Below are 26,950 nucleotides of genomic sequence, written 5' to 3'. Positions count from 1 at the left end.
TTCTCAAAACGGGGGATGGAAACAGTTATGTTTGAATTAAGTCTGACGTAGTGCACCTCTCTCCATGATGATATCCACACTCTGGGTCGAGAAGGTGGTAATGCATTCACAAGCTGGTTGCCAAATGCCAGAAAACGTAGAAGAAGAAGAATGCGAGACTTGTTTTGTTTCCGGTTCTGCGGAAAACTCGCACAAGTTCGTAGTTTTCACCAAAGTCCGTACATTTAATGGAAACACACAGGATTCGTATTTCTTTTAATGCGCATTTCCCAGTGATTCAAATCACTTTTGGATGGAAACATAGCTAGTGTTAGATAAGCAGCTCCTGTGTTCAGTGATGTTGAATCACTGACTCTCAAAGGAGTCTGGCTTTGAAGAGAGTGATGGAAAGGCTTCATTTTCCTACTGGAAATCACTGTCTGACATTAAGGTAAAGCAGTGAAAATATTATTACAGCGTACACTTAAACTTTTTAGGTGGCTAAAATACATTTTGTTGCTGACCCCTCCACAGCAGTATATGTCGGACTTCAGCCTGCTTCTCCAAACTGGGGGCGTGTCCACTAATATTTGGTGTACGTAATATACTGTCTGTGGATAAGAACCCCACACAACTCCACTTCAAAAAATCTGAAGTATCCCTTTACTTTAGACTTTGATCTTGTCTAGCATTTTTGGACAGCCTTTGCCTGTGGTTTTGGGCAGTCACCTTTGTACTAAACCCTACTTTCGTCAAGTAAAGACTTGACTAACTTTTACTCTTTGTCTGTGAGTCATGCTTTTGAGCCCTGTCTCTGCTGTTTACCAGAGTTGCATGATGAGGTCCTGCTTTATAAACCTGATTCTGAGGCCCTGCCTTTAAGAGGTTCCCTGTGTCAACATCAGGTTGAAAGTTCTTCACTAATTGCTTATATGCTGCCAATTCCTAAACTAAGGTGTTTAGGTTTTAATATAATATGATAATCAAAAACGATAATCACATTAACACACAGTAAATCTTGGATCATAAAGTATTCCAACTTTGAAAACTGTTCGCAGCAAACAGGGTGTTTAATAGGGGCCCAGAAGTTCTTGTTCTGGGCCTGGTATGATATAGCCATTACTGTCTAGAAAAATAGCTGACATCCATATCCATCCATCCATCCATCCATCCATCCATCCTCAGATACCCTGCTCACCCTGATGGCAGTCGCAGTAGGCCCAGCCAATGGCACCAGAACTCTGCCTGAAGAAGCACCAGGGGTTGGCCTCTCGGTCTGGGTTTCGACAGTAGCTGTGGTCTCCCAGGCCTCGGCCCGGGTACTGCTGCATGTAGTCTGGGAAGTCTGTCCACTTGAGGCAGGGGGAGCCTGAGTCTGTTTGGGAAATTGAGCCATTATAGTAGCCCAGTTCCGTAAAGCCTTCTGAACAGTAGAGGGGAGCTGCAGACACAAACCATCAGTCAGTCAGTCCTACAGTCTTAAGTAACTAAATCACATTACATGAAGAGCGACAAAACAATAAACTTTAAGATACAAGAAAGAATAATTGAAAACAGAGACAAAACCAAATCTAGTAAGATATATGACTGTTTCTTTGTTAGTAATTTGGTCAAGTAACACATAATTTACAAGCCAATTTTTTCTCACTGAAGAGTTTTACCCCACTCACAGTGGGGCCCGGGGTTGGGGATTGTTTTGTTTTTCCAATACTTTGGTTTAGAGCAAGATTTGGATTTCAGTGCCTATCTATCAATCGCACACCAGTCCTTTTACCGTAAAGCACAGGCCTCCTCTCTTTCTCTCGCCAGAGTCCTCTGCTCTGTCAGATCAGCATATAGAAAAAGAACCTCCTGGTTGGATGGTGCTGTCCAGATTTAGCCACGTTTCCAAGAATCAATACAATCAATTACAGTTCCTGATATCCTGTTGGAAAATGATGCCGCTCGGAGGTAATCCAGTTTATTACCCAATGCCTCTACAATGGCTAGCTGGATGCTAGTTCTGCTGGTGTGGGTGAACTTTTCAAACTAAAGGTAGGCTTTAAAAATAAACCAACGAACAGTATTTCCTGTTGCGTTCTCAGGATAGGATTATATATATATGCCCATTTTCGGTTATGCCTTGTTATTTATGGGTCTGTTTTTCTTATTTGACAAGTCCGAGTACTGGATGCTGTAGAGCTGTGCTTTTAATTTTATTTATGTTGATAGGTTCTAAAAATAAACCAACGGACAGTACCTGTTGCGGTCTCAGGATACGCTGTATAGCACACATTATCGTTACTGCCCTTGTTATTTATTGTTACTTTTTTTATTATTTGATAAGCCTATAAGTACTGGATGCTATAGGGCTGTGTTTTAATTCAATTGATTTGTGTGGATTACTATACTGGAAGTGGATTGTAGCCCACAGACAATTTGTTGTTATTTCATTCAATTTGGTTGACTGCTGCATTTGCACTTTTTTAAAAAAAAAAATTTATTAATAAAAGTTGTTAATGTTGTACATGCCTATATGCCTCCGTTATTTTTCAGTATTCTTAGGCCTATGTAATGTTTACTATACTGTTTCTGAAAGGTATAAGCGCAAGCTGACATTTTGGCGACTCCCTCTGAGCCCTTCAAAGTGATTTTTAATTAGTCACGGTAATACCGTATACCCCGGGAAAATGTGGGGAAGGTTTAACAGTAACAAAATTTGGATATCGCCCAACTCTATACCCAACTGTATATAAAATAGTTAAACATTACCTACCTCTACCAGCTGCAACATCAAAGTGCTGCTTATATGTCAAGGCATCAATCATCAGTTGTAATCTAATAATATACAATAGCTAGAATTACAGTTGTATGCCTCCACAAACCAGCCAAGTTGCACTGACAATTTACATCCATGTCTGTAAAACATGGATGCTTCACACACATCTTCCCCCTGGCAGCACAGAAGATCAATACAATCACTACAGTTTCAAGGTGGACACCCAAGATTAGTGTCACCAATTCAGTATCTGACTAAATGTCTCCCCTTTTGTTCCTGAAATATGATGGCCAGAAAAGTGTTTCTGCAGAACATTATGATGTCACAGTGAAGCTGACCTTGGACTTGAATACACAATGTAAATACTTCATCAATTTATACTATTAGACACTTTTGTGAAATTTTGTGATAATTAAGGTATGAATTCTTGAGTTATGGCCAAAAAACATGTTTTCTGAGGTAAAGTGACCTTTGACCACAAAATTCTAACAACGTTATTGTTGTGTCAAAGGGGACATTTGTACCAAATTTGAGGAAACTCTCTCAAGGGCTCGAGATTTTGTGTATACAAGAATGAGATAGATGCAAGATTACAGTGATCTTGATGTTTGACCTTTGACCATCAAAATGTCATCAGTTCATTGTTAAGTCCAAGTGGACATTCGGGCCAAATTTGGCAAAACTCTCTTAAGGTGTTCTTGAGAAACATTCACAAGAATGGAATGTACCTTCAGAAAGATGGCAGATGGATGAACAAACAAATGAACAGATGGACGTCCAGCATGGAGGCATAATAAAACATTCTGAATGGGTCATTCTGCACAATGAGTATTTCTGCTTTTAATACTTGAAGGTTATCTGTAGTCAATACTCATATACTTTTACTTATGTAATAATTTACATTTAGCACTTTTACCTGTAGCAGAGTAGTAGTTTTACATTTCAAGTGATCACTGCTTTGTATCTCTGACCATTTCTCCCTTAGGATCCGTAATAGATATTTTTTTTTTTGTATCCTCATTTGCTAACTGCCAGTCTTTACACTTCATTAGTGGGATCAGAAGCAGCTTTAGAACTTCTCTACGGGTTATAGAATCCTGAAGTGACTAATAAAAACAAGTTCTATGAGGCTGGAGTACACGTCAAATATCACACATTCATTTGGTAGGCAGGAGGTGGTTTAACAAGACGTTTCTGAGATACAGGGAAGACACTTAATAGCAACCAGAAGCACTACCAACTGTTAAACTGATCTATAAAACTGCTTTCTGGGCAGACACTAGACTCATTCACACACACACACACACACACACACACACACACACACACACACACGAGTAGGAACATTTACTGACTCAGAATCCGACAGTCAATCACTCATCATTTGCACATGTAGATTCTTGTAGATTCCAACACAGCTGCCAAGCATTAATACTCGACAGTCAGCTTATCCATTTTCCAGTGGGTGTATCTGACAGGCATGAAGTCAGTGCGTCTTTGTTCCCATTAGTGGTGAAGCCTCATTGCTATAAGTCATGAAGCATGAAAATCAGTTAATCTACAGTGCGAAACTGCTTTAACTGTGACTGTAAGCTATAGGTACAAGATTGATACACAGGCTGCTGGTGCGGCTGGTGGGGGTAGAACACTAAACCATACTGGTTAATTGTATACAGACATGCCGTAACTGGAGGGGAAAGAGCTGAGATGATGGGACAGGGAGGGCTAGAAGGAACAACAGACAGAAGGAGCATAAAGGCTATACTGCATGACTGGAGGGAGGCAGGATGAGACCATAAACAGTCTGACCTGAGGAGAGGGTGAGAATATTTGCATTGTGTAAAACTTCTCAATTTGCATCTATACCATTCATATAATTGCTTAAATGCATGTGCAGTACCTATAAAAATGTTTTACCTTCCACTTGGACTTTTTGAAGTTTCATGTTTTCACAGCCTTCATTCACTGTGGATATTACTATTATTAGACACTGATTAACAGGAACAAAACCTTTTCACGTCAAAGTGAAGCCAAATCTCTAGCAAACCTTAATTAATCACAAATCTAAAATATAGCAAGTGTCAGTCCCAGGTTCAATCCCTTTCTTAGCCAACAGAAGGAAGCCGCTAAATTACCAAAATCGAAGCCAAAAGCAGCATTGAGCATGTTCAGGGCAGGCTGAGAAAGCCTGAGCAAAGTTCAGCTGATGTCTAAAGAAGGAGTGAGACTAATCACACATGTTCATCATTACAATATATTCAGCATTTCAATAACTATGCAGTCATAGTCCCAACCTTTTGCTCCCACTTTATCAGATATGGACAATACGTGGTGAATATGTTCAGGACTTAATGCAGGATGTCACCACTGAGTTTATTCAGGATTGCTCCAAGGCAGCTTGAGTCATGGCCTATTTCCTGTTAAGCCCCACCCCTTGCATATATTTCTAATTAATGGTAGCCATGTTTTTGGACCAGTCTTGCTCACTTATAGTAGAAAAGTCTATCTCAGTTCCACAAAGCCATGTAGCTAACTGAGTCAAAAATCAAAAAAATCTGTTCATATTAGTGTTTTTCACATTATGCAATTATCATGGTAGTCTTAATTGTCCAAGAGTTTTTTTTTTTTTTGTTATAATATCATAATAATATAATGATATTTCAGCGTATTTTTGTGATAATTATATACTTGATGATTTGACAAATTAGTAAAAAACAAAACAAAAAAAACAATCAATTTAAGAACATTTAAGAACAACTGCAACAAAATAAGCAATATAGCCAGTCTGCCTGTCATTAACTCCTATTTTTTTCCTGTGCTGTAGTTCCTCACCTACTCTGTCTCTTAGAATTACAGGAAACCCTGTAGGAACATTTGCGATGGGTGTAACACTGTGGTCAGTCTGTAAATGGTGCTGATCAGGACCTTGATCAGGTGCAGTGTTAATTTCATTGATAAAATCTATGATGAAGATTTTTCATCAGCGACCTTTTTTCCATGATGAAAACGAGACGATGATGAGCTAAAAATAGACCTTGACAATATAAGCTAAAATGAAATACGTTTCATTTTCACTGATGAGACGAGATGTGATGAAATGATTAGTGGTAAACTATTGGACATTGAAAGCTGAGAACACTTCACAAACTCCAGTAAACTGTAAATAGTTGGTGCTATGATGTTTTGTTAGCCACCAAAAACACTCACACCTGAGCGTTGGTGAGAGTTGTGAGTTGTAATTCAGCAGTAAATAAGCAGCCATGTGTGTCTTGCTGTGATGGTGGAAGTGTTGAATGGATTTGTGGAGTATTTTAGTTACAGCGTGGCTGTTAGCAGTTAGCTCCGCTTGTTAGCAGCTGAACTGCAGCAGAGCAAGCAGCCACCAGCCGGCACAAGTCACATCTGTTCATCTCCACAGGACTCCACTCAGTCCCGGAGTGTCACAGAAAGATTTATGGGTTGATGCTGTTATCTCAGTTCATCTGTGAGTGTAGCTGTCAGTTTTTTCTGACAGCTGAAAGTTTAGTTTTAGTCACCAACTCTGTGAGAGCACATGAGTTTAAACCCCCAGACTAACATGTTGCAGATTAAGAAAGAATTCATGCTTTAATTAAGTTATTTTCAGTGAGATAGATAAGTCAGAATTTACAACGAACCTAGGTACAAATCCAAGTTGTCTCAGATTAGTTATTTGAGGTGTTGAAGTTTTTGAGATCATAAGTAGAGAGATATTGAGTTTTTTGAATGAAGATCAGTAAGTGTGTTTTCGTAAAATACACACATATATATATATATATATATATATATATATATATACATACATATATATATATATATATATACATACATATATATATTGACTAAAAGTTAACTAAAATATCAGGAATTTTTGTCAACAAAACTGTGAAGGATAAAAATGACTAAAATGTGACTAAAACTAATAAGCATTTACGTCTCAAGACTAAGACTAATCTAAAATGCCTGTCAAAATGTCAAAATGTTCACTGATCAGGTGTAGAGCCTTACATGTCTTAATGAACTAAATACTTCTGTTTTGCTGCCAGGCAATTTCAATTCAACACTCCCCCTCAAACAGACCCACACAAAAAAAGACTTGAAAATGACCCTTACCTGAACTCTGCACAGTATTCAAGTCTCCACCTTCAGTGACCTGCAGAAGACACGCAACATGATGGAACAAATATAGAGTTTGAAGTCTTGATTTACAACCAGAATGCAGAGTTTTCAAGCACCAAACACATGGCACTTATTATACCATAAGATTACTGCACAGTTCTCATGCAGACCAAACTTTCATCTGAGCTCCTGAAGACAGCAGAGCCCTTATAATACATATTTTCTTGTTGTTGAATTTGCTATAGAAGTGACTATGCCAGCTTCTCCTCAACTATAGTTATGCAACGGTTTAGGTCAGCAGTATTAGGAGTTAAAAATAAAAATAGGTGTGACAGACTGTTCCTACAGACAAAAGGACATTGGACTAAATAGCAAGGAAAATTCAAGGTTATAAAGTTAACAAATCATAGGGCTTATAGATTATGTTGCATTATTTGCAATTTTGTTTTTGCACAGCCATGTTCAGGCAATGTTTTTAACAGTTTTAGACTTGAACCATGACCCCTAACCCATAAAGTATATAACATTGTGCAGATGTTGCAATGTTTGTAATTTTGTTTTTGCACAACTACTTTTTTAAGATAATCCTTAATTTTTTTACTCATAAAATCCTACTACTACCACCAAATAGCTCGGGGGAAAAAATGCATACTAAAGAAAAGCTCAGGTGTCAGGAGGATAAAGACCACAGACAAATCCACAATGTGAACATGAATATGCATTTTAGATAACATTAATTTACAAAAGTATATTTTATGTATGTTTGTTGAAGTATGTATGTATGTATGTATGTATGTATGTGTATGTGTGTGTGTATGTTTGTATGTATGTATATATGTATGGCATGCAGTGTGACACACAGGAGCTGTAACACAGTGCATTTTCATGGCAGATTATGTGCAGATTAGTAGTATGAGTGTGTTAAATGTAGTAAATATTTATCCCTCCAGTGACTTTAATGTGGCACATTCTTTCATCACAAATCTGCCCATCTGAGACATAAACAAAGAGGTTGCTTTAGGCAGAGCCACCAGGGGGCCCCCACACCAGAACATTCAAGTCCTTTGCTCATTCCTCACAATAAATATTTCACTGGCGGACAGTTATTGTTTAAGTTTTACCATGTTAATGTAGTTCCCTTTGCACAGTTTAATGTAATTTAATCAGGGTTTAGGGGTTTCAGAGGTAAAATCAGTTCATCCTTCTAAGACACTCCAACCAGTCTTGCCTGAAAGAGCTGTTTATCTATGCTGTTTCACTTAAACACTTATCTGCAATGATGTGATATGAATAAAAATGAGTGTAGACTTTGACCTGCTCAGAATATGAAGCAAACAGACCAGCTATTGACAAAGGAATAAATAAACAGACTGCAGTATTTGGACTTGTTTTCTGTTCTGTCTGTACTCCAGCACACTGGATCTGAACTAAAGCTATGAGCTTAAAATGCTGACTCTCAGCTTGAACTTGAAGCTGTTTAAATGCACACTGGGTGAAACATGAAGGAATTACAGCCCTGTCACTGTCTGCCAACATTGTGGAACTATGTATGAAAAGGTGCATGTCCTACAATGTTCACCCAGTTTACACGTGAACATCCTCAAACACCTTAAACCTGACAGTCAACCGACCCGAATTCTGTAGTTTCTGGAAATGCATTTTGGAATGTATGCATCAGTGTTGTGCCTTTACACAAACAACATACCCTGCTTATGAGATATATGGGGTGTCTGTGGCCCAGAAGGTGAAGCCGGTTGTCAAATAACTGGAAGATCAGCAGTTTGATCCCCGGCTCCTCCAGTCCGCATGTTGAAGTATCCTTGGGCGAGATACTGGGTGGACCATACCGAACCCAAAATTGCTCTCGATGGCTGTTCCATTGGTGTGTGAGAACATGTGAATGGTTACTGAGTGTCAGGCATGTATGGTAGCCTCAGCCACCAGTGTGTGAATGTGTAAGTGTGACATGTACTGTAAAAGTGCTTTGAATGGTCAGAAGTCCAGAAGAGGGCTTTACAAGTGCAGGCCCATTTACCATATATGTTTCCTACATCCGTTCATCCATTTCTGTAACCGCTTCATCCTCTTGAGGGTCGCGGGGGGGCTGGAGCCTATCCCAGCTGACATTGGGAGAGAGGCAGGATACACCCTGGACAGGTCGCCAGGCTATCACAGGGCTTACACATAGAGACAGACAACCATTCACACTCACATTCACACCTATGGACAATTTAGAGTTATCAATTAACCTAGTCCCCAATCTGCATGTCTTTGGACTGTGGGAGGAGTCCCTGCAGAAAACCATGCTGACACAGGAAGAACATGCAAACTCCGCACAGAAGAGCTCCCTCCTGTGATAGAACTAGGAACCCTCTTGCTGTGAGGCAACAGTTCTAACCACTATACCACTGTGCTGCCCATGTTTCCTACACTTACTCGTCATTACTGCACTTCTTGCATGTGTATGTTGCATGTTGTATTCCCAGTGACCGCTCTGTTTACATTCTCTTACTGATTTCATTTTCTTCCTGTTCCTCTGTTGACCGTTGCTCTGCAGAGTTGAGACTGTATACACAGACTAGTTTTGAAACTATAATCAGGAGCGAGCTAGAAATGAGGCCGTTTGATAGATGACAATCCACTCAAATATCTGATTCTGAGATGTTTTCATTTGCACAGGTTGTTTGGCAGTCTCATCTTTATGACTTAAATAGGTGATGGAGACCCAAATGCAAACTGTCAAGTCAAAAACCTATTTGGAGTCCAAACCCATCACCAAGTAAATACGTTAAAGAAACTGTTATCAATGCCTGGCTTAAGACTATAAAGAAAACTGAGTGAGGAGATAAGGGGGGGGTTAGGTGATAAAGGTGTTACAAGGGTTTCCACAGCTCCACAGCTTTCTTATATGCCTGCTGAACACTGTTGTTTTTGGTTGGATTATCACAAATCTTTGGTTTCCACAACGGATTCATCCATTTTATATTTCTATTAGACTTTGAGATCATTGTTATTAGGGTTGCAACAGTATGAGATTTTCACGGTCTCAGAAAATATTGCAGTTTCACGGTATCACACTATTACAGCATTTATTTTATTATCAGTGAGAATGACCCTTAAAGTAATGAAAACAGAAGGGTTATGTTTGGTTGAACAAATGCCTTGTTATCATAACTGACATTTGAAACCATTTTGTTAATGGAAGTATGTATAAAAAGTCTCCCCTTAAAAAATAATTAAACCAAAGGGGAGATTCAACATACAGTTGCATTTTTTAAAAAATATTGTAGATATGCAAATGTACACAGCATGGTTACCGTCAACTTTCATATGACAGTATATAGGCCTACTGAAACTGATATATTGCTGCAACCGTAATTGTTATATTCTATATGTAGATCCTTCTGATACTGTGTGAGAGTGAGGATCTGACATGAATCTATGTGATGTTTTACTTGTTAAAAGTTTGGGACACTGTGAGCCTGTATTATTTTGCAGGTCTTGTAGTTTCTTAGTGATGTAACAGAAAATTGAGTGATATTAGGGGTGAGAATCGCTAGAGACCCCATGATGCGATATTATCGATATTATAATACTTAAATGACAATGCAATATTATTGTGATTTTGAATGTGTTGTGATATGCTGAGTATTGCAATAACATGCAGTATATTGCAATTAATTACCTTTATTTAAACTGCAAATTATAGGCAAACTTTGTCAACATCTGTTATATCCAGTATGATAAAGTTTCAGTCTGTTCATCTCACTTCAGTCATTTGTATTGCACCAAAATGTATCATGATGATTTTATTATTTTCTAAGTTTATTTGTATTCGTATTATCAAAGATTTATAAAATATGAAAATCAATACTTGGAGTGTGTGTACTGATACAAATATCACGATACTATCCTGTAGCCTATTGATTTTTTTCCCTCCCACCCTAACGGATATGTCACTACAAATTCTTTTAAAGGCCTGAGTCATTCATTCGCACAGACAAGTGATTGCACAGACTAGAGTGTGAGACCTCATGTTAACTTAAAGTGTGCACAGCTGTGAAAATAGCCTACCCTACGTGCCTTAAACATGCACAGATCTGTATCTGTATATATCTCTTTATTTATCTGATGTTCAATCACTGTGATGAACTCGGGGGCACTGTTGGTTTGTTGATGTACTTTCAAGGAAATTATGTCTGGAAATCACCAACTATTATTTTCCCTCTAATTATGAACCAGCAAAAGTTATTTTCAGGAAACGTCCTATAAAATGATTAATGCCAGATCTATAGAAAAATGTGTTAAAGCTCTCTAGTTCACTGGAGCCAGTGGAGCTAAAGCAGTCCTTGGAGACATAGACGTGCCAAATGACAGCTCGTAATCATCAGCTTTATATAGTCAGAGAATGTTTAGCAGCATACTTACCACTGCAGACACGCACAGCGCGAGGAACAGGCAGCAGGGCACGAACCCGGGCACAACTTTCTTCCGGTCCATCCTGCTGAAGGAACCATCTCCTCCTTCCACATACACCCTCACCACCTCAGCCCACCGCCTGAAAATCTCTCCTCTCTGACAGATAAGAAATTTCCCGTCACGGAAAAGCACATAGAAAGACACTGGCTGTGTAACGCTCTGGACTCATCTCCAGACACCCAACCCGCTTTGGAGCTAAAAATGACGTGCAGTTGGCACAGGAGAGGACAGACGATAACTCTCTCTCTCTTTCTCTGTTTCTGTCTCTATGTGTGTGTGTGTGTGTGTGTGTGTGTGTCTCTCTCTCTCTCTCTCTCTCTCTCTCACACACACACACACACACACACACACACACACACTGCGCCACTGCGAGGCGTCGCTCCGACTTATCAAAGCGGTTTGCCTGTTAAATCAGAGGTGTGGCGCCCTCATACTTAGCCTTTATATCAGTGCCTGACGTTAGAGCAATGGTTTTATTTATGACAGTGTCTATCTCAAGGTGCCACAGATATCATATAGATAGAGATGGTAGGACGCAGGCGGCGCGTCAGAATACTGAGAAGCCCTGGAGCCACATACTGAACATATAACTCAACCGTGCAGATTCACAACGAAAACTGTGCACGCACAACGGTAGAAATATGCATGCGCTTTATTTTCGCAAGATTGACAAAGTCGTCCGTGCGCCCTATTGTGACGCTGGGCACACGTGCACGAGCATATTTCCACGCACACAGTTCGCCATAAATGAATACAGAAACGCCCTTTATTCAGACATAGGTTTGCATATCGAAACTCGTGCGCCTTCAACATTCATTAGATTTTCATTTACCTGCATCAGTTCAGTTTATTATTATTAAAAGTAACGCAGTCTAACCGAGGTGTAGTTAGTTTGAGGTTGGATATTCGACGGATATTTATTTCGGGTTCAACAGTGATTTCCACCTCCCTCATAGGCAGAAAACAATAAGCAACATAGAGTAGGGCTCATACCCCCACCCGCCCCCACAAACAGAACAAAAACACACTTTCTATTTTATGGGGATTTCCAAAAAAATAATTTGGTTTTCTACTGAAACAAACTCCACTGGTTTTCAGTGAAAAAAGTCTATTTTCTTCAATAGCTTTGACATTACTGGACCCAGACATCCCACACCAATGTAGAATGACTTGGCAAGTGGGTCTAATATGGCCTAATCTCTCAAGACAGATTCTGCAATTTACATTGTAGAAAGTAAGAAAAAAAAAGTTGTTGTTTTTTTTTTACAGATGGATTTCCCGATTGAATATGACCCATCTCTTTATAAATGGGTTAATGTGAAAGCTATTGAAGAAAATAGACAGATAGATAGAAAGAGCATGAAACCCATTTAAAAAGAAGTGTGCCTTATTAGGCCCACTTGGCTAAACCATTCTACATTGGTGTGGGGTGTCTGGGTCCAGTAATGTCAAAGCTATTGAAGAAAATAGACTTTTTTCACTGAAAACCAGTGGAGTTTGTTTAAGAAATGGTATGAAATAGAAAGAGCATGAAACCTTTTTATAAAGAGGTGTGCCTTATTAGGTCGACTTGGCCAAGTCATTTTACATTGGTGTGGGGTGTCTGGGTCCAGTAATGTGAAAGCTATTGAAGAAAATAGACTTTTTCAACTGAAAACCAATGGCGTTTGTTTAAAAAAAATCATATAAAATAGAAAGAGCATGAAACCCATTTATTAAGAACTGTGCCTCATTAGACCCACTTGGCAAAACCATTCTACATTGGTGTGGGGTGTCTGGGTCCAGTAATGTGAAAGCTGTTGAAGAAAATAGACTTTTTTCATAGAAAACCAAATTATTTTTTTGGAAATTCCTATAAAATAGAAAGTGTGTGTGTGTGTGTGTGTGTGTGTGTGTGTGTGAGGGAGGTGGAAATCACTGTTGAACCCAAAATGAATATCCGAATATCCGTCGAATATCCTACGTCAAACTAACTTCACCTGGGTTGTAGACCGATACAACAATCCTGTAATAAATCCTCAATGGAGCATATGTTCAGTTTTCAAAGTGTTTTACAGAGGTGAATAATCATTTTGGAAGCTAGCTTGCAGTGCTGTTGAACTACATTGCATTATACAGAGATATAAACAGCTGTCAGTATAATACAGAAAAATACAGAAACTTAGATCACTTACGATTTAAAGGTCCAGTGTGTAGGACCGTTAGGGGGGTATATTGGCATAAATGGAATAAAATACAACAATTATGTTTTATTTTTTCATTAGTGTATAATCATAATACAATAATTCTATATAAATGGGGATGCAAAAAAAAGAAAATCATCAGGATTGGCCAACATGCATTTCCTTTATTTGCACAATGAATGAATATTACATACATTGTAAAGCATTGTATTTCATGTCTCCATCTGGTAGGAGAAAAGTATGCATGCACAATACGATGTTAATTCAGAAGAGACTTGATGATCACTAATATTAGGTGGGGAAAAAAGTGGATATATTTATGTCGGTATCAGTTGTTAACTTCCTTATGCTACTGTACATATGTTGTTTCTACCCAGAACGGACAAGCCAAACACTGGCTCTAGATAGGGACATTTGCGTTTTCGTCCTGGCCACTGTAGTTAGCAACCTCTCTGTGACGAGTCAAACAGTGTCAGAAAAACACTGATTTTTAATGTTAAACTGCTTTATTCAGTGTTTCAATCAATCAATCAATCAATCAATCAATTTTATTTATAAAGCCCAATATCACAAATCACAATTTGCCTCACAGGGCTTTACAGCATACGACATCCCTCTGTCCTTAAGACCCTCACAGCGGATAAGGAAAAACTCCCCAAAAAAAACCCTTTAACGGGGGAAAAAAAACGGTAGAAACCTCAGGAAGAGCAACTGAGGAGGGATCCCTCTTCCAGGACGGACAGACGTGCAATAGATGTCGTACAGAACAGATCAACATGATAAATTAACAGTAATCCATATGACACAGGGAGAGAGAGAGAGAGAGAGAGAGAGAGAGAGAGAGAGAGAGAGAGAGAGCGAGAGAGAGATATGCAGGTAATGACAGTATCTTACAACAACATTAATGGAAGTAATAATATTATAGTTATAGTTCTGGTTACTGCGGTACAATATGTTGAAAGTATGTATTAATACCTGGCAGTATACATGTGTGACAATAATCATATGTGTATAATAACAGAAGAAGTATGACTAATGACTAATGATGGCAGCAGCAGCAGGAGGCATCTGGCAGGACCACGGCAGCAGCACAACCACACGTCACGCTGTCCAGGCACCGCTGTGATATGAGTTAATCTGAGAGACAGTGGAGCACAAAGGCTCCGGAGAAGAAGCCGAGTTAGTGACATCCAGAATGGCCGGGTTAGCAAGATGCAGTAATAGGATACGAGAGAGAGAGAGAGAGAGAGAGAGAGAGAGAGAGAGAGAGAGAGAAGGAGAGAAGGGGCCCGGTGTATTATAGGGGGTCCTCCGGCAGACTAGGCCTAAGTCAGCCTAACTAAGGGCTGGTACAGGGCAAGCCTGAGCCAGCCCTAACTATAAGCTTTATCAAAGAGGAAAGTCTTAAGTCTAGTCTTAAATGTGGAGACGGTGTCTGCCTCCCGGACCGTAACAGGAAGGTGATTCCACAGGAGAGGAGCCTGATAGCTGAAGGCTCTGGCTCCTGATCTACTTTTGGAGACTTTAGGGACCACGAGTAACCCTGCGTTCTCAGAGCGCAGTGTTCTGATGAGATAATAAGGCACTATGAGCTCTCTAAGATATGACGGAGCTTGACCATTTAGAGCTTTATAAGTTAACAGTAGGATTTTAAATTCAATTCTGGATTTTACAGGGAGCCAGTGCAGAGAAGCTAAAACAGGAGAAATATGATCTGGTTTCTTAGTTCCTGTTAGTACACGTGCTGCTGCATTCTGAATTAGCTGGAGAGTTTTTAAGGACTTACTAGAGCTACCTGATAATAGAGAGTTACAATAATCCAGCCTTGAGGTAACAAAAGCGTGGACCAATTTTTCTGCATCTTTTCGGGTCAGGATAGGCCTAATTTTCGCAATATTACGCAGATGAAAAAATGCAGTCCGTGAGGTTTGTTTTAAATGAGAATTAAAAGACAAATCTTGATCAAATGTTACTCCGAGGTTTCTTACGGTAGTGGCAGGGGCCAGAGCAATGCCATCTAGAGAAACTATGTCATCAGATAAAGAGTCTCTGAGTTGTTTGGGGCCAAGAACAATAACTTCAGTTTTGTCTGAATTTAACATTAGGAAATTGGTGCTCATCCAAGTTTTTATGTCTTTAAGGCAATTATGGAGTTTAGTTAATTGATTGCTTTTTTCTGGCTTCATTGATAAATACAACTGAGTATCATCCGCATAACAATGGAAATTTATAGAGTGATTTCTAATGATGTTACCTAAAGGAAGCATATATAGAGTAAACAGGATTGGTCCGAGCACAGAACCTTGCGGAACTCCAAAACAAACTTTAGTACGTAAGGATGGTTCATTGCGAACGTCAACAAATTGAAAACGATCAGATAAATAAGATTTAAACCAGCTTAGTGCTGAACCTTTTAAGCCAATTAAGTGATCCAGTCTCTGCAGCAGTTTTTACTGTTTACTGTTTTTACTGGTTTAAATCATGGAGCCCATTTGTTTTGAAGAGCAAAGGACCTCTGTGGATACTTTGGCTCCCAGCAAAAACCTCCTGAACATCTGGATCTTAAGTTATCAGAGAAGTAAGGTGAGCACACATTAGCAGATGCTGGGATAGCAACCCATCTGTGACGAGCTGAACAGCATAGGAGAAACACTGATTTGTAACATTAATTAAGGAAGAAGTGCAGTATTTTGCACTTTGAGCCCCATTTCTGGGTTGTTTAGGATGAAATAGAGTGGTTAAGACCAAAGTTTTGACGATTGCTCCTTTTCAGAGAATTTGGATTTCCCCTGCCTGGCTTAACAATGCTGTCTATGGCCATGTGTAAATCTGTCCTGAAACCACCCTAAACATTCGTTTTCAAAGCCATGAAACTCACCAAGTGGTCAGTGGTATTCGTTGATGTTTTGACATAAAAATCATAGCAAACTGTGGTTTCCATCCGTGTTTTCACTATTCATCTTGATTGTGGAACTATTTTTTCAGCTGCCTCACACCCGTGTGTAAATTTCCGCTTGATCATTCGATTGACACTGAAGCGTTATACACTCCAGCCCACTTGATGGCGATAATGCTCCTTTGCATGGGTGTCGCCAACCGGCAGGAAACCACTGCAATGTAATGGGACAGAGAAAAGAAGCAGAAAAAGAAGGTTGGCATTGTGTTCAAAGGCATCGTACAATTACAAACTCCTTCAATCAGTTCTCACTTTTTTTCCTACCTTTTATACAGTGTGAAAATAGTTTTATACAGTGTGATGAGCATTTTATTTACAAAAACACCCTGAAAAGATAAGAAATAAAAGCTTTTGTTGAGATGAACTGTGTTGTTCAGTTCAGAGGTCAGAATAAATACTCTATCTCCCTCGCTGTGAATCCTGCGTACTGTCCATCGGGGGATGGGAACGCGTCTCTGATGGCCCACACCACACAACTAGGCAGTGCAACTCGATTTCCACGTCCAAGTTGTTGGCACTTGAGGGCCCACTCCAGAATCACTCTATATGCCACCAGTTGGTATTGTCTGAAAGTAACATGGATATTGCATAGATTCTGCATCAGTAAACAGTGATGACAAGGTAGCAGGGAATAACAGAATGTTTGTTTTCAAGGGGCTGCTGCTATATCCTAGCCTATGTAGCCTATGTGTATTTAGCCCAAACATATGCTATGACTTGGACGAACTTCTGAAATTGAAATTCATTACATCAAAGAGCAAAAAGGTTACATAGCCTACCTCTGCAACAGCTGCTCATTCAATCCCTCGGGTGTGGGACGCTTTTTCCAGTTAATTTTAGGGACGTAAAAACACGTCTCCAGAGACATTCAGATTTGCCATCTCCGCAGTGACTATGAGGTCCCATTTGTCACAGCACCTACTCTTTTCTCCGTGGGCATCTGTCTGCACTTTCCACAGGAGCACCACTAAGTGCCAGTGACTCTGGGGACAGGTCCAGCTTCAGCTGAGCTGCTCTGGGCTTAGAGATGGCTCTGCAGCCCTGGCCTCCATCTCCATCTCCATCTCTCTTTGCGGAAGTTCCTCCTCGGTATACTCCGGTTCAAATTGGTAACCACGGCCGGTGGCAGATTGCTACCACTGGACAGACAATGAGGCTTCCTATAGAAAAACAATGGATTAGACAAAATGTCAAATAAATCATCACGGAAACTACAGTTTGCTACGATTTTTATGTCAGAACGTCAACAAACACTGTTGATCACTCGGTGAGTTTCATGGCTTTGAAAACGAACGTTTAGGGTGGTTTCAGGACAGATTTACACATGGCCATAGACAGCATTGTTAAACCAGGCAGGGGAAAGCCAAAAAGGAGCAATCATCAAAATTTTGGTCTTAACCACTCTATTTCATCCTAAACAACCCAGAAATGGGGCTCAAAGTGCAAAATACTGGACTTCTCCTTTAAGCAATATCACATGAAAGAGAGTATTGTTGTACTGAATATCAGCACGGCTGTGATTGGGTCATAGGCACAAGGCCACAGGCTGAGTGCCAAAAATAATCACAGCCATGCTGATATTCAGTTACAGTTCTACAAGTGCCATTTATTAGTTAACAGTAAAAAGCAGCAACAGTTATGATTTATTTGACTCCGCCAACACAAATAATTCAGCAACTGGACTGGGATTGAACTGTTGCCAAGCTATACATATAAATATTCCTGCACATTAGTTTGCTACTGTACTAACATCTATGCAGGTGGACACACTACCACAGGCTAGTCACTATTTATCAGAGATGCTGATGAGTTAACAGCTACACATTGCGTCATCTTCTGAAGTCATATGCGCATACCTGAAGATTTACAGTGAAGTATCCAGACTTCTTTCTGCCCTTCGTCATTTACTGATGACCATTTATTATTTAACTCAAATATTATTGACAGACATAGCTATGTTCCTCTTTGTGGTGCAATGTTTGTTACAACAGCTCTTAATGTTGAACCCTAAATGCTAATTAATGGTTAACGTAATTAACGGCTCAGAGCACCTGTAAAGCGGAGTGTTCTCTATCGTATCAAGATAATCTCCCCAGCAGTAGTTATATGATAACTATGGGAATTATCCCCATCTGGGGTACTCGACGTGGAAAATTAATAATCTTTAAGACACACCGCTTTACATGGCCGGTATGTTCCAGGCTATAAAAGCCCCACCTTGTGCATGCACTCATTGATTCATCGATTTCCACCTGTCAGAGTCAACGTGAGAGCAAAAAGAAAAGAGAAAGGAGTTTAACGTTTTGTCCACTTCGCCTTAGCGGGTCCCTCTCGAGGATAGTTAAACGTTGTTTCTTCTTGACAATAAGGAGTGAAACGGTTGAGAGGGGTGCCATTTCCGTATATTGAAGCTGTCTGCTTATGCACAGTGGAGGCATAGTAGCTTGCTTGAGTCTGACTCAGTCAGGGGGCAGCATACTGCATCTCTCTCTGAGGTAATTGCTGGCTCAAACCCAACAGAGTCGGGGGGCAGTTTGCACCGTTCCTCGGGGGTTTCTTTGCCTGCTCAAACCTGATAGAGTCGGGGGGCAGCTTCCAGTAGAAGTGTCCTGCTGTCTGGTGTCAAAGAAAATAATCCATACTGTGGCCACACTCACATCTGTTGGCTCAGGGAAACTAATTAAAGACAGTTAGCAGCAACTATTGCCATAGCTAGAGTGCACATTCTGGTCACCATACAGTGACATCACTGTCCAAAAAAAAAATAAAATAAAATAAAGAGAGAGAGAGAGAGACGATGGCAAGCTGGCAGGGCCCTCCTTGTGTGAGTTGTAATGTTTAAAAAAAATGTAAAAAAAAAAATAACATGACTACTGTGTGTTATGTTTGAGAATTGAGGTTTCAGTAGGGGGTGAACGGACTGTGTCACATAGGAACCTGCTCCTGGGCCCTCTGCTGGGTTGGATAGGAGCTCCGAGGAGATAGACATTCTTGGCCTTGGGCCCTTAGAGAATGATGAATTGAGATGAGAATGAATGAGAATGAGAATGAGAATGCCCCTTCCTGTTTCAATGATGAAACAGGGGAACCAGCAACCGCAGCCTGCTTGGGGGAAGGAAGATCTGCGGGGCCGGCTGGACGCAGCACAGCATGACAAGACTAAATGGGGTGGAGACGTGGCAGTGGCCAGGGGCCAGCCAAGCCCACACCTCAGTCCTGACGCAACATCACCCCCAGCCTTCGACTGCCCTATAGGCGGCATGGTAGGCTCTGGAGGCAGACATCTGGGTTGTTTTACCAATGACCCAGGGGTATCGTTTATAGTTCTGGGGCACTCCTCCTCTGACAAGGGTGGCTGCGTTTTCCATTATTGCAGACCACCAGCACAGGGAGGTCTTGTGCTCGCAGATCTTCACTCTCGTGGCGAAGTCAGCTATCAGGTAAGTACAGGAAGAAGATCAGAGGGCAGGGTCTTATTCCCGCTATTCTCTTGTTCTGAAGTGGGATAGGACACTCAGGCTTGTCTTAGACCTCATGGAGCTGAATAAGTTCCTCATGCCCCTGAAGTGCAGAATGTTGACCGTGCCTAGGGTCAAGCAAGCTGTCCGGGTAGGCTCCTGGCTTGCTATTGTCGACCTCAAGGACGCCTATTTTCAAAGGGCACAGGAGGTTTTTCAGGTTTGCCTTCATGGGAAAACCTTTGAGTTCTGTGTCCTCCCTTCCGGCATCTCACTGGCACCCCGAACCTTATCCAGGTGCATGGATGTGGTCTTGGGGCCTCTGCCGCAGCAGGGTCTCTATAATTATTTGGACGACTGGCTAATATGTGCACAGACAGAGGGGCAGTGCTGCCATCATGTGTCTGTGCTGTTGGATCACATTCACGAGAAAAAGAGCAGTCTTCAGCCTGCACAGGCCACCCGGTCTCTAGGCATATGGTTGGATGCCAGAGCTGGGTTGGTGATGCCGTCACAGGAGAGGCAGGTTTCAGTCAGGACTCATTTTCGGCTGGGTGCAAATGCCACATGACGGCTGTGTCTCCGCCTCTTGGGTCTTAAGGCAGCCTCCGTACGAGTGGTGCCATTGGCCCTTCTACAAGTGTCCAGTCCAGAGGCATCTCCTAAGCCTGGGGCTCTGTCCACAGAGACAGCTGCAGGCAGCAGTGCACCATGCAGCTTTGTACAGGGGACTGGAGGCTGCACCTGGAGGTGGTTGGGGAGATCTGACAGCGCTTCGGCAGAGCAGTGGTTGACCTGTTCGCAACCAGGGACAATGCCCATTGCCTTCTGTCCTTTTCCATGGGGTGGGACTGGCGCCTGGGCATCAGTACAGTGACACACAGCATCTGCAGTGTCACTGTCCATTGAATGCGCAAGATGTTGTACAGGTGTTTATAACTTATTGGTGTTTTTTCATATATACACACCTATTGGGTATTTTCTGTTGTTAATGCACCTGGTGGCGGGGAAGTGTCTTTTGAATACCAGGGAAGGGCTTGTGTACCTGCATCTGCTCTGTCTCTTGGGGCCCCTTGTGGTGTGTCATAAAGCGTTCCCATAGTTATGATATAACTATTTGGTGGGGAGATAATCTCGATACGATAGAGAATGTTTGGCTACTTTGTAACCTTGGTTCTCTGAGTGAGGAGATTATCTCCCCAGGCTCAAAGCCGCTAGGTACCTGTTCCAGTCAATGTTAATCAGTGGGTGCATGTGCAAGGTGGGGCTTTTATAGTCTAGTGCATGCTGGCCACATAAAGTGGTGTGTCTTATTAATTTTCCTGTAATACTGCATACCAGCACTCAGGAGTACCTCTTGTCCAATCCAATTGCTTGGCTGGAACTAATTGTTGCATAAACTGCTTTATTGTTTTCACTAGTTTAAATGACCTGGTTCATTTGTTTTGTAAAGGAGAAGACCTCTGTGGATAATTCAGCTTCTGGTAAAAACCTCCTGAACAATGAACACTAAACAAAGTCTAACCAGGAGTTCACACTTGGCACATGGGAAATATTTCAGCTGGTTACAATCTACAATCCTCACTGCTGCCATTAAATCCTATACACTGCTTCTTTAAGTACTTAAGAATACATAAGCTAATCGTTGCTGCTGCTGCTGCTGCTGCTGCTACAGGACATGTCTGGCCTTAAAACACCTGAGAGGTATCTTATCAAATAGGATGTGGTCATAATTTGACAAACTAATATTTTGTCTGGACAGTTTAAACTTACTGATAGTGACTATCTGACACCTGGTAAACAATGGCAGCTCTGAAAACAAAAGCAGTAAAAGTCAACATCCTCTCACTGTAACACTGACCAAAGAACTCTTAAGATCAGACTGAGATAAGCAGGGCGAGTCCATGATCTCTCTCCAAATAAAAAGGCCTGATAGGCTGGGTTTCAATCGACAACTTTCAAGGCACTGATTGTTTTTTCCTGGCCACCTCTCACAAACACAGATAATTATTAAGCTTGATCTTGATGTATCATCAAAAACTCTTAGTGTGCCTCCTGGGGCAGAGGCCTCAGATGCTTCCAGACCCAGGAGATGTCTGTCAGAGATAATCAAATTTTCACATTTCACTTGGACAGACAGTGGCTGAAACATCTTAACTTTTAGTCCCTACAAATTAAGTTCCAAAACACTGGATCCTACACTTCCAACAATGCAACTGAATAGCATCTGTCTTTAGACTCTCTGTGCTGCCGTCTTTTTGTTAGACATTTGTAGACTTCAAGTCCAAACCGAGTGATGCCACTTTCTCAGTGTGTGTGGGAGGGATGAATGTGTAATTAACTTAACCGCTCGTTGATTCATGTTGAAATACAAAGCTACACTTCTTTGAACAACAAGGCTCTCATTTTAGTGTAGAGCGTCAGACTGAATTTATGAATGCACCATGTCAGGTCACTCACTCTCTGGGACTTGAATAAGTAAACACTGACCAACAGGACCAGACTGGCCGACCTGTACACTCTCACTCAGTGGATGGATGATTTGACAGGATTGCTGAAGGCTGGATGGCCGGCTTTGTGGTTGATTACTATTCCAATCTTACAAAGGAGGACGACACTTCCCAGATAGCAAACATACATCTGGCTGACGTCGGCCTAAGGATGACACATCGGCCCTTAATTTATAATGTCTGACAAACGTCGGCCACAGGGGCGGATATCTTTAAATTTAATACTATTTTGTCCCAGCTCATCAAACGTCTCTCTTACGTCGGCTTTGGGTTGGCCCATACCTGCCCACATACGGAAGTTGCCACGGAAGGTGGAATTTAATCTCTGCTGTCTTTGTTTGGAACTGAGCTCGCAGGTCGCAGCATCTCATCACAGTTGGTTTCAGGTAAAATAGCTGGAATAAATTGGCAGAAAAAAGCTATGTTGTTTATTCTGTGACCGTTAAAAGAGGTTCCTGGTGAGTGGTGAGGCACGACTGGGTGTATAGCTTAGCACAGGTCCCCACCAGCTAACGTTATCTTTCTTTAACTGTTAGGTAGTTTAGCTCATGTTAGCTAACACACTACAACTGTGGTGTTTTCATTTTATTTTGCCTCGTGAGCACTCATTTTGGGTTAAAAGTGGAAGTGCCCGGAACTCCCACCCATGGTCCCGGGCAGGGTTGAGACTTGGGATCCACTCAAAGTGAAGTTTAAGGATGCCTTCGGTATGTTGTTAATGTGATTTTATGGGCACATCAGTTGAGGTCTCCTCCTCTGCAAAGCAAACTGACCCGGTGGCTACAGGTAATAGCGCAGTTTTGAAACCACTGTTTTTCCGAGATGAAGGACTGATTGTTATATTGTTTGATGAAATTTGAAAATAAAGTTTCTCAAATTGACTTTTGTCTCTTCATTGTGCACACTTACACACGAAATAGGGTAACAGCTATTTTTGAATGTTAGCATTGATTTCTCACATTGGATGGTGAAATATTTGTAGTTTGAAAGGTCCGACCTAAATGAATAAAGGTCGTAGTTAACGAAGCACATGAATATTAATATAGAAGGAGTGCCCACTGAGCACAGCTTCTTTTATTGATCGTTTGAACGTCGTCTGGCAGTCATTTTCAATTAAAGGCCGATGTCTTGGCGACGTATTGGCAATGAGCAAATGCTCTCCCTGCTACGTCTTAACGATCTAAACTTGATACATCAGGCTGATGTCAGCCAGATGTATGTGTGCTATCTGGGTTTAACTGTTTTCTCCAGTTTGTTTTGCTATCAAAGCTAATGTTAGCTAATGTGCAAAAAAAAAAAAACAAGCGTTACGGAGAAATCCAATATTCCTCTTATTACCTCCCCAATTTCTGACTAGGTAGACATGATAACCCTTAATACACATAATGTTATTCATCCCTACAACAGTAAATACTTTTTCCCTAACCTGATATAAAGTGTGCGCTGCACATGCAAGCATTTTTGATGATCGCCTCGGTCCAGTCCTTTTGTCTTATCACATTCAACCCTTGTTGACTTTGTTTTTGTTGACGGGTAGTGGTGGCTGGTATGTGATAAAATTTAAGGTTTGAGCCATACTTCTTTTCTGGCTCCCTATAACACAACAAGGTTACATTTTAAGATGTCTATGTAGCCTACAGCCCTGTGGTGGCAAATCGTGTTTTGCCTCCAGCTAACAAACTGCTGTCATTGTAACGTCGGCCTTAAAAGGGTCTCTAGTTTTCTAAATTGAAGGTCTTTCAAGAACAAAATCCTCTGTAATGTTGAACAAAAACCTTGTAAGCTACTGCAGGGTTAGTGAGTTGCTAGCTTGCTAACTAGTTTGGTTATGCTAATGAGCAAATTTGCCAATAGACAGGAATATTAACGAGCTAGCTTGCTAAGCAGGTATACTATGCTAACAAGTAAGCTTGTCAATAGGCTAGAATATTAGCTAGTTAGCTTGCTAACTACGTAGGATGTGCTAACAAGTAAGCTTTGCCAATAGGCCAGAATGTTTGCGAGTTAGTTTGCTAAGGAGGTGGGCTATGCTAACAAGTAATCTGTTTACTGACAATGACTAAGAATAATAGCATTTTTAAGTTGCTAATTCCTGGAATTAACATGTTTTCCCTCCTTTTTTTCATGTTGATCCCGGATAGATTTATTTAGGTTGAACCAGGATCATCATCATCACGCTGTTTCTGGATAATTTCATTCATTCATTCATTCATTCATTCATCTTCTAACCGCTTCATCCTCTAGAGGGTCGCGGGGGGCTGGAGCCTATCCCAGCTGACATCGGGCGAGAGGCAGGGTACACCCTGGACAGGTTGCCAGACTATCGCAGGGCTGACACATAGAGACAGACAGCCATTCACGCTCACATTCACACCTACGGACAATTTAGAGTTATCAATTAAGCTAGTCCCCAATCTGCATGTCTTTGGACTGTGGGAGGAAGCCGGAGTGCCCGTAGAGAACCCACGCTGACACGGGGAGAACATGCAAACTCCGCACAGAAGGGCTCCCACGCCCGGGATCGAACCGGCAACCCTCTTGCTGGCGAGAGTGCTAACCACCACACCACCGTGCCACCCCCTCTGGATAATTTGTTTATGTGAATATCAACATATCAGTGATGGTCCTGGATCAACATCAGCCATTCTATTCAGGATCAACATGGCAATGATGGTCCTGGATCACTATAAACTAATTATCCAGGGTCAACATTTTGGTGATATTCCTGGATCAAAATTAACAAGTTATCCAGAGGGATATTGCACAAAACCAAGATAAGGGATTAAACCGGGATATGTTGGTTATCCTGGCTGAACTTAGCCTCAAGTCAGTTGCGTAAAAGCAGGTCAAATTTAACCCGGTCAAGTTACTATGGCGATTTATTCTCTGCTGCTAGCCTGCTCCAGACCAGGCTAACAACCAGGCTAAGATTAATCCTAGTGATTCATCTGGTAGTTTTACTGTCAATCCTGTGACAAATTCATGTGTTTTACAGCATTTCCATGGTTTTTCTAAATTATTTTGCATCATTTTTCCACTTAGGTTAAATCAACAAATTTAGCCTCTCTTCAATAAAGGATTTTTTATGTTACTTTTTGCTGTGTATGTGCATTTTATCTGGCATTGGTAGCACACAGTGTGTGGTTATCTTATAAATTCCACTTAACCAAATCAATAGTATACCGCACATTCATGAAAAAGGGAGGACACCAATCAGTACGTTTACATGCACAGTTTAATTCCACTTTTAATCGGAATGAAAGGCCATTCCGATTAAAAGTGGTCATGTAAACGGTCATTCCGATTGAAAAACGGTCATTCCGATTGAAAATTAAATCCGATTAAAGGGGGTGGTTTATTCCTTTTGTCATTCCGAATGAAAGAATTTTGTGTGCATGTATACACTCATTCCTCTTTAAGTTCATTCCGGTCTTTCTGCGCATGCTCGTTTCCTTGCCCTTCTGGCGCGATGACGTAATAGCGCGCATAGCAACGGGCTGCATAGCAACAGACTGAGCTAGAGCAGTCGGACTTGTTGCACTCACCGGTTTCCATTCGCCACAGCACGGTCTTCTATCTCCCTTCTTCGACCTTCTACCTCCGTTCTCCTCCTCAACAGATGAAGCATTAGCAGAACAAGGTTGTTGTCGTACTGCTGCTTCAAGAATATAAGCAAAACAAGCCTGAAAAAGGCACTAAGAACGGCATCGTCAAACATCTTGTTATCCGGAGCGAGGACTACAGTGTTTTCTTCCGGTAAACGTGAACACGTAACATCCGCCCGCCTCCTATCCAATCAGAAACCTTCCCTGACCCAAACCTTGTGCAGACCTGAATAAAGGCGATTGAACTGATCTCCCATGTAAACCTTCATTCGGAATGAATATTTCCCATGTAAACTACCTGGAAAAACTTTAATTCCGAATGATTTCATTCAGATTTATTTCATTCCGAATGAGAAGCTATCATGTAACCGTAGCCAATGTTTTGTCGTTCAGTTGCTTTATTTCGCAGTCCTCTTTTGTCTGCTTGGAACCTTAAATAGAAAGCACAAGTAACAACTATTAATACACTGTATTACAGATATGGTTACAGTGTGCACTGAAATACTCACTTCACTTTCTAATTTCTGGATTTCTAGGTCAAGTTTCACAAGGGTCCTTTTAATTTCAAGATCAAGCTCCATTTTTTGCAGCTTTCTTTTCTCCACTTGAATTTTTACTTCTGCCAGCTCTATCTGTCTCTCAAGATGTTTTCCATATAGAGCTCTGACAGTGTGTGAATTCTGTAAAAGAAATGTCAATTAGCACAGCAGGATCTATGCATAATATAGATTTACTTTAGCCAATACTTACAATGTTACCAGGCTGCTTCTGAGGCTGTGCAGTGTCTGGGTCCTGTTACACTCATAACATTTTCTATAAGCACCACATCACTGACTTCATATCCATTATGGACTAAATAAGCAGGATATTTCCACAAAATTGACA

The 26,950-nt window shown here is 41.0% G+C and overlaps 1 protein-coding gene and 1 long non-coding RNA gene across 2 annotated transcripts in view; both read right to left on the bottom strand.

The window, feature by feature from the left end:
* si:ch211-51a6.2 (neurotrypsin) overlaps nt 1-11,578 on the bottom strand; it is a 52,201-nt gene extending 40,623 nt beyond the window's left edge. The window contains exons 1-3 of the mRNA XM_049601183.1: nt 11,303-11,578; nt 6,869-6,908; nt 1,178-1,420 (exon numbers count right to left, since the gene is read on the bottom strand). Of these exons, the coding sequence (XP_049457140.1) occupies nt 1,178-1,420; nt 6,869-6,908; nt 11,303-11,374 (355 nt within the window). The 5' untranslated portion in view covers nt 11,375-11,578. The remainder of the gene's footprint in view (nt 1-1,177; nt 1,421-6,868; nt 6,909-11,302) is intronic.
* Nucleotides 11,579-14,989: 3,411 nt separating this feature from the next.
* On the bottom strand, nt 14,990-26,183 carry LOC125904041 (uncharacterized). Its single transcript, XR_007451358.1, has 3 exons — nt 26,006-26,183; nt 17,272-17,652; nt 14,990-17,058 (listed from the first exon to the last, which is right to left on the bottom strand). It is a non-coding gene; the product is annotated as an uncharacterized LOC125904041 (long non-coding RNA).
* Nucleotides 26,184-26,950: the final 767 nt, after the last annotated feature.

The sequence above is a fragment of the Epinephelus fuscoguttatus genome, linkage group LG16 (assembly GCF_011397635.1).
Source record: "Epinephelus fuscoguttatus linkage group LG16, E.fuscoguttatus.final_Chr_v1".
Taxonomy (NCBI): domain Eukaryota; kingdom Metazoa; phylum Chordata; class Actinopteri; order Perciformes; family Serranidae; genus Epinephelus; species Epinephelus fuscoguttatus.
This window is presented reverse-complemented; position numbering and strand designations above follow the sequence as displayed.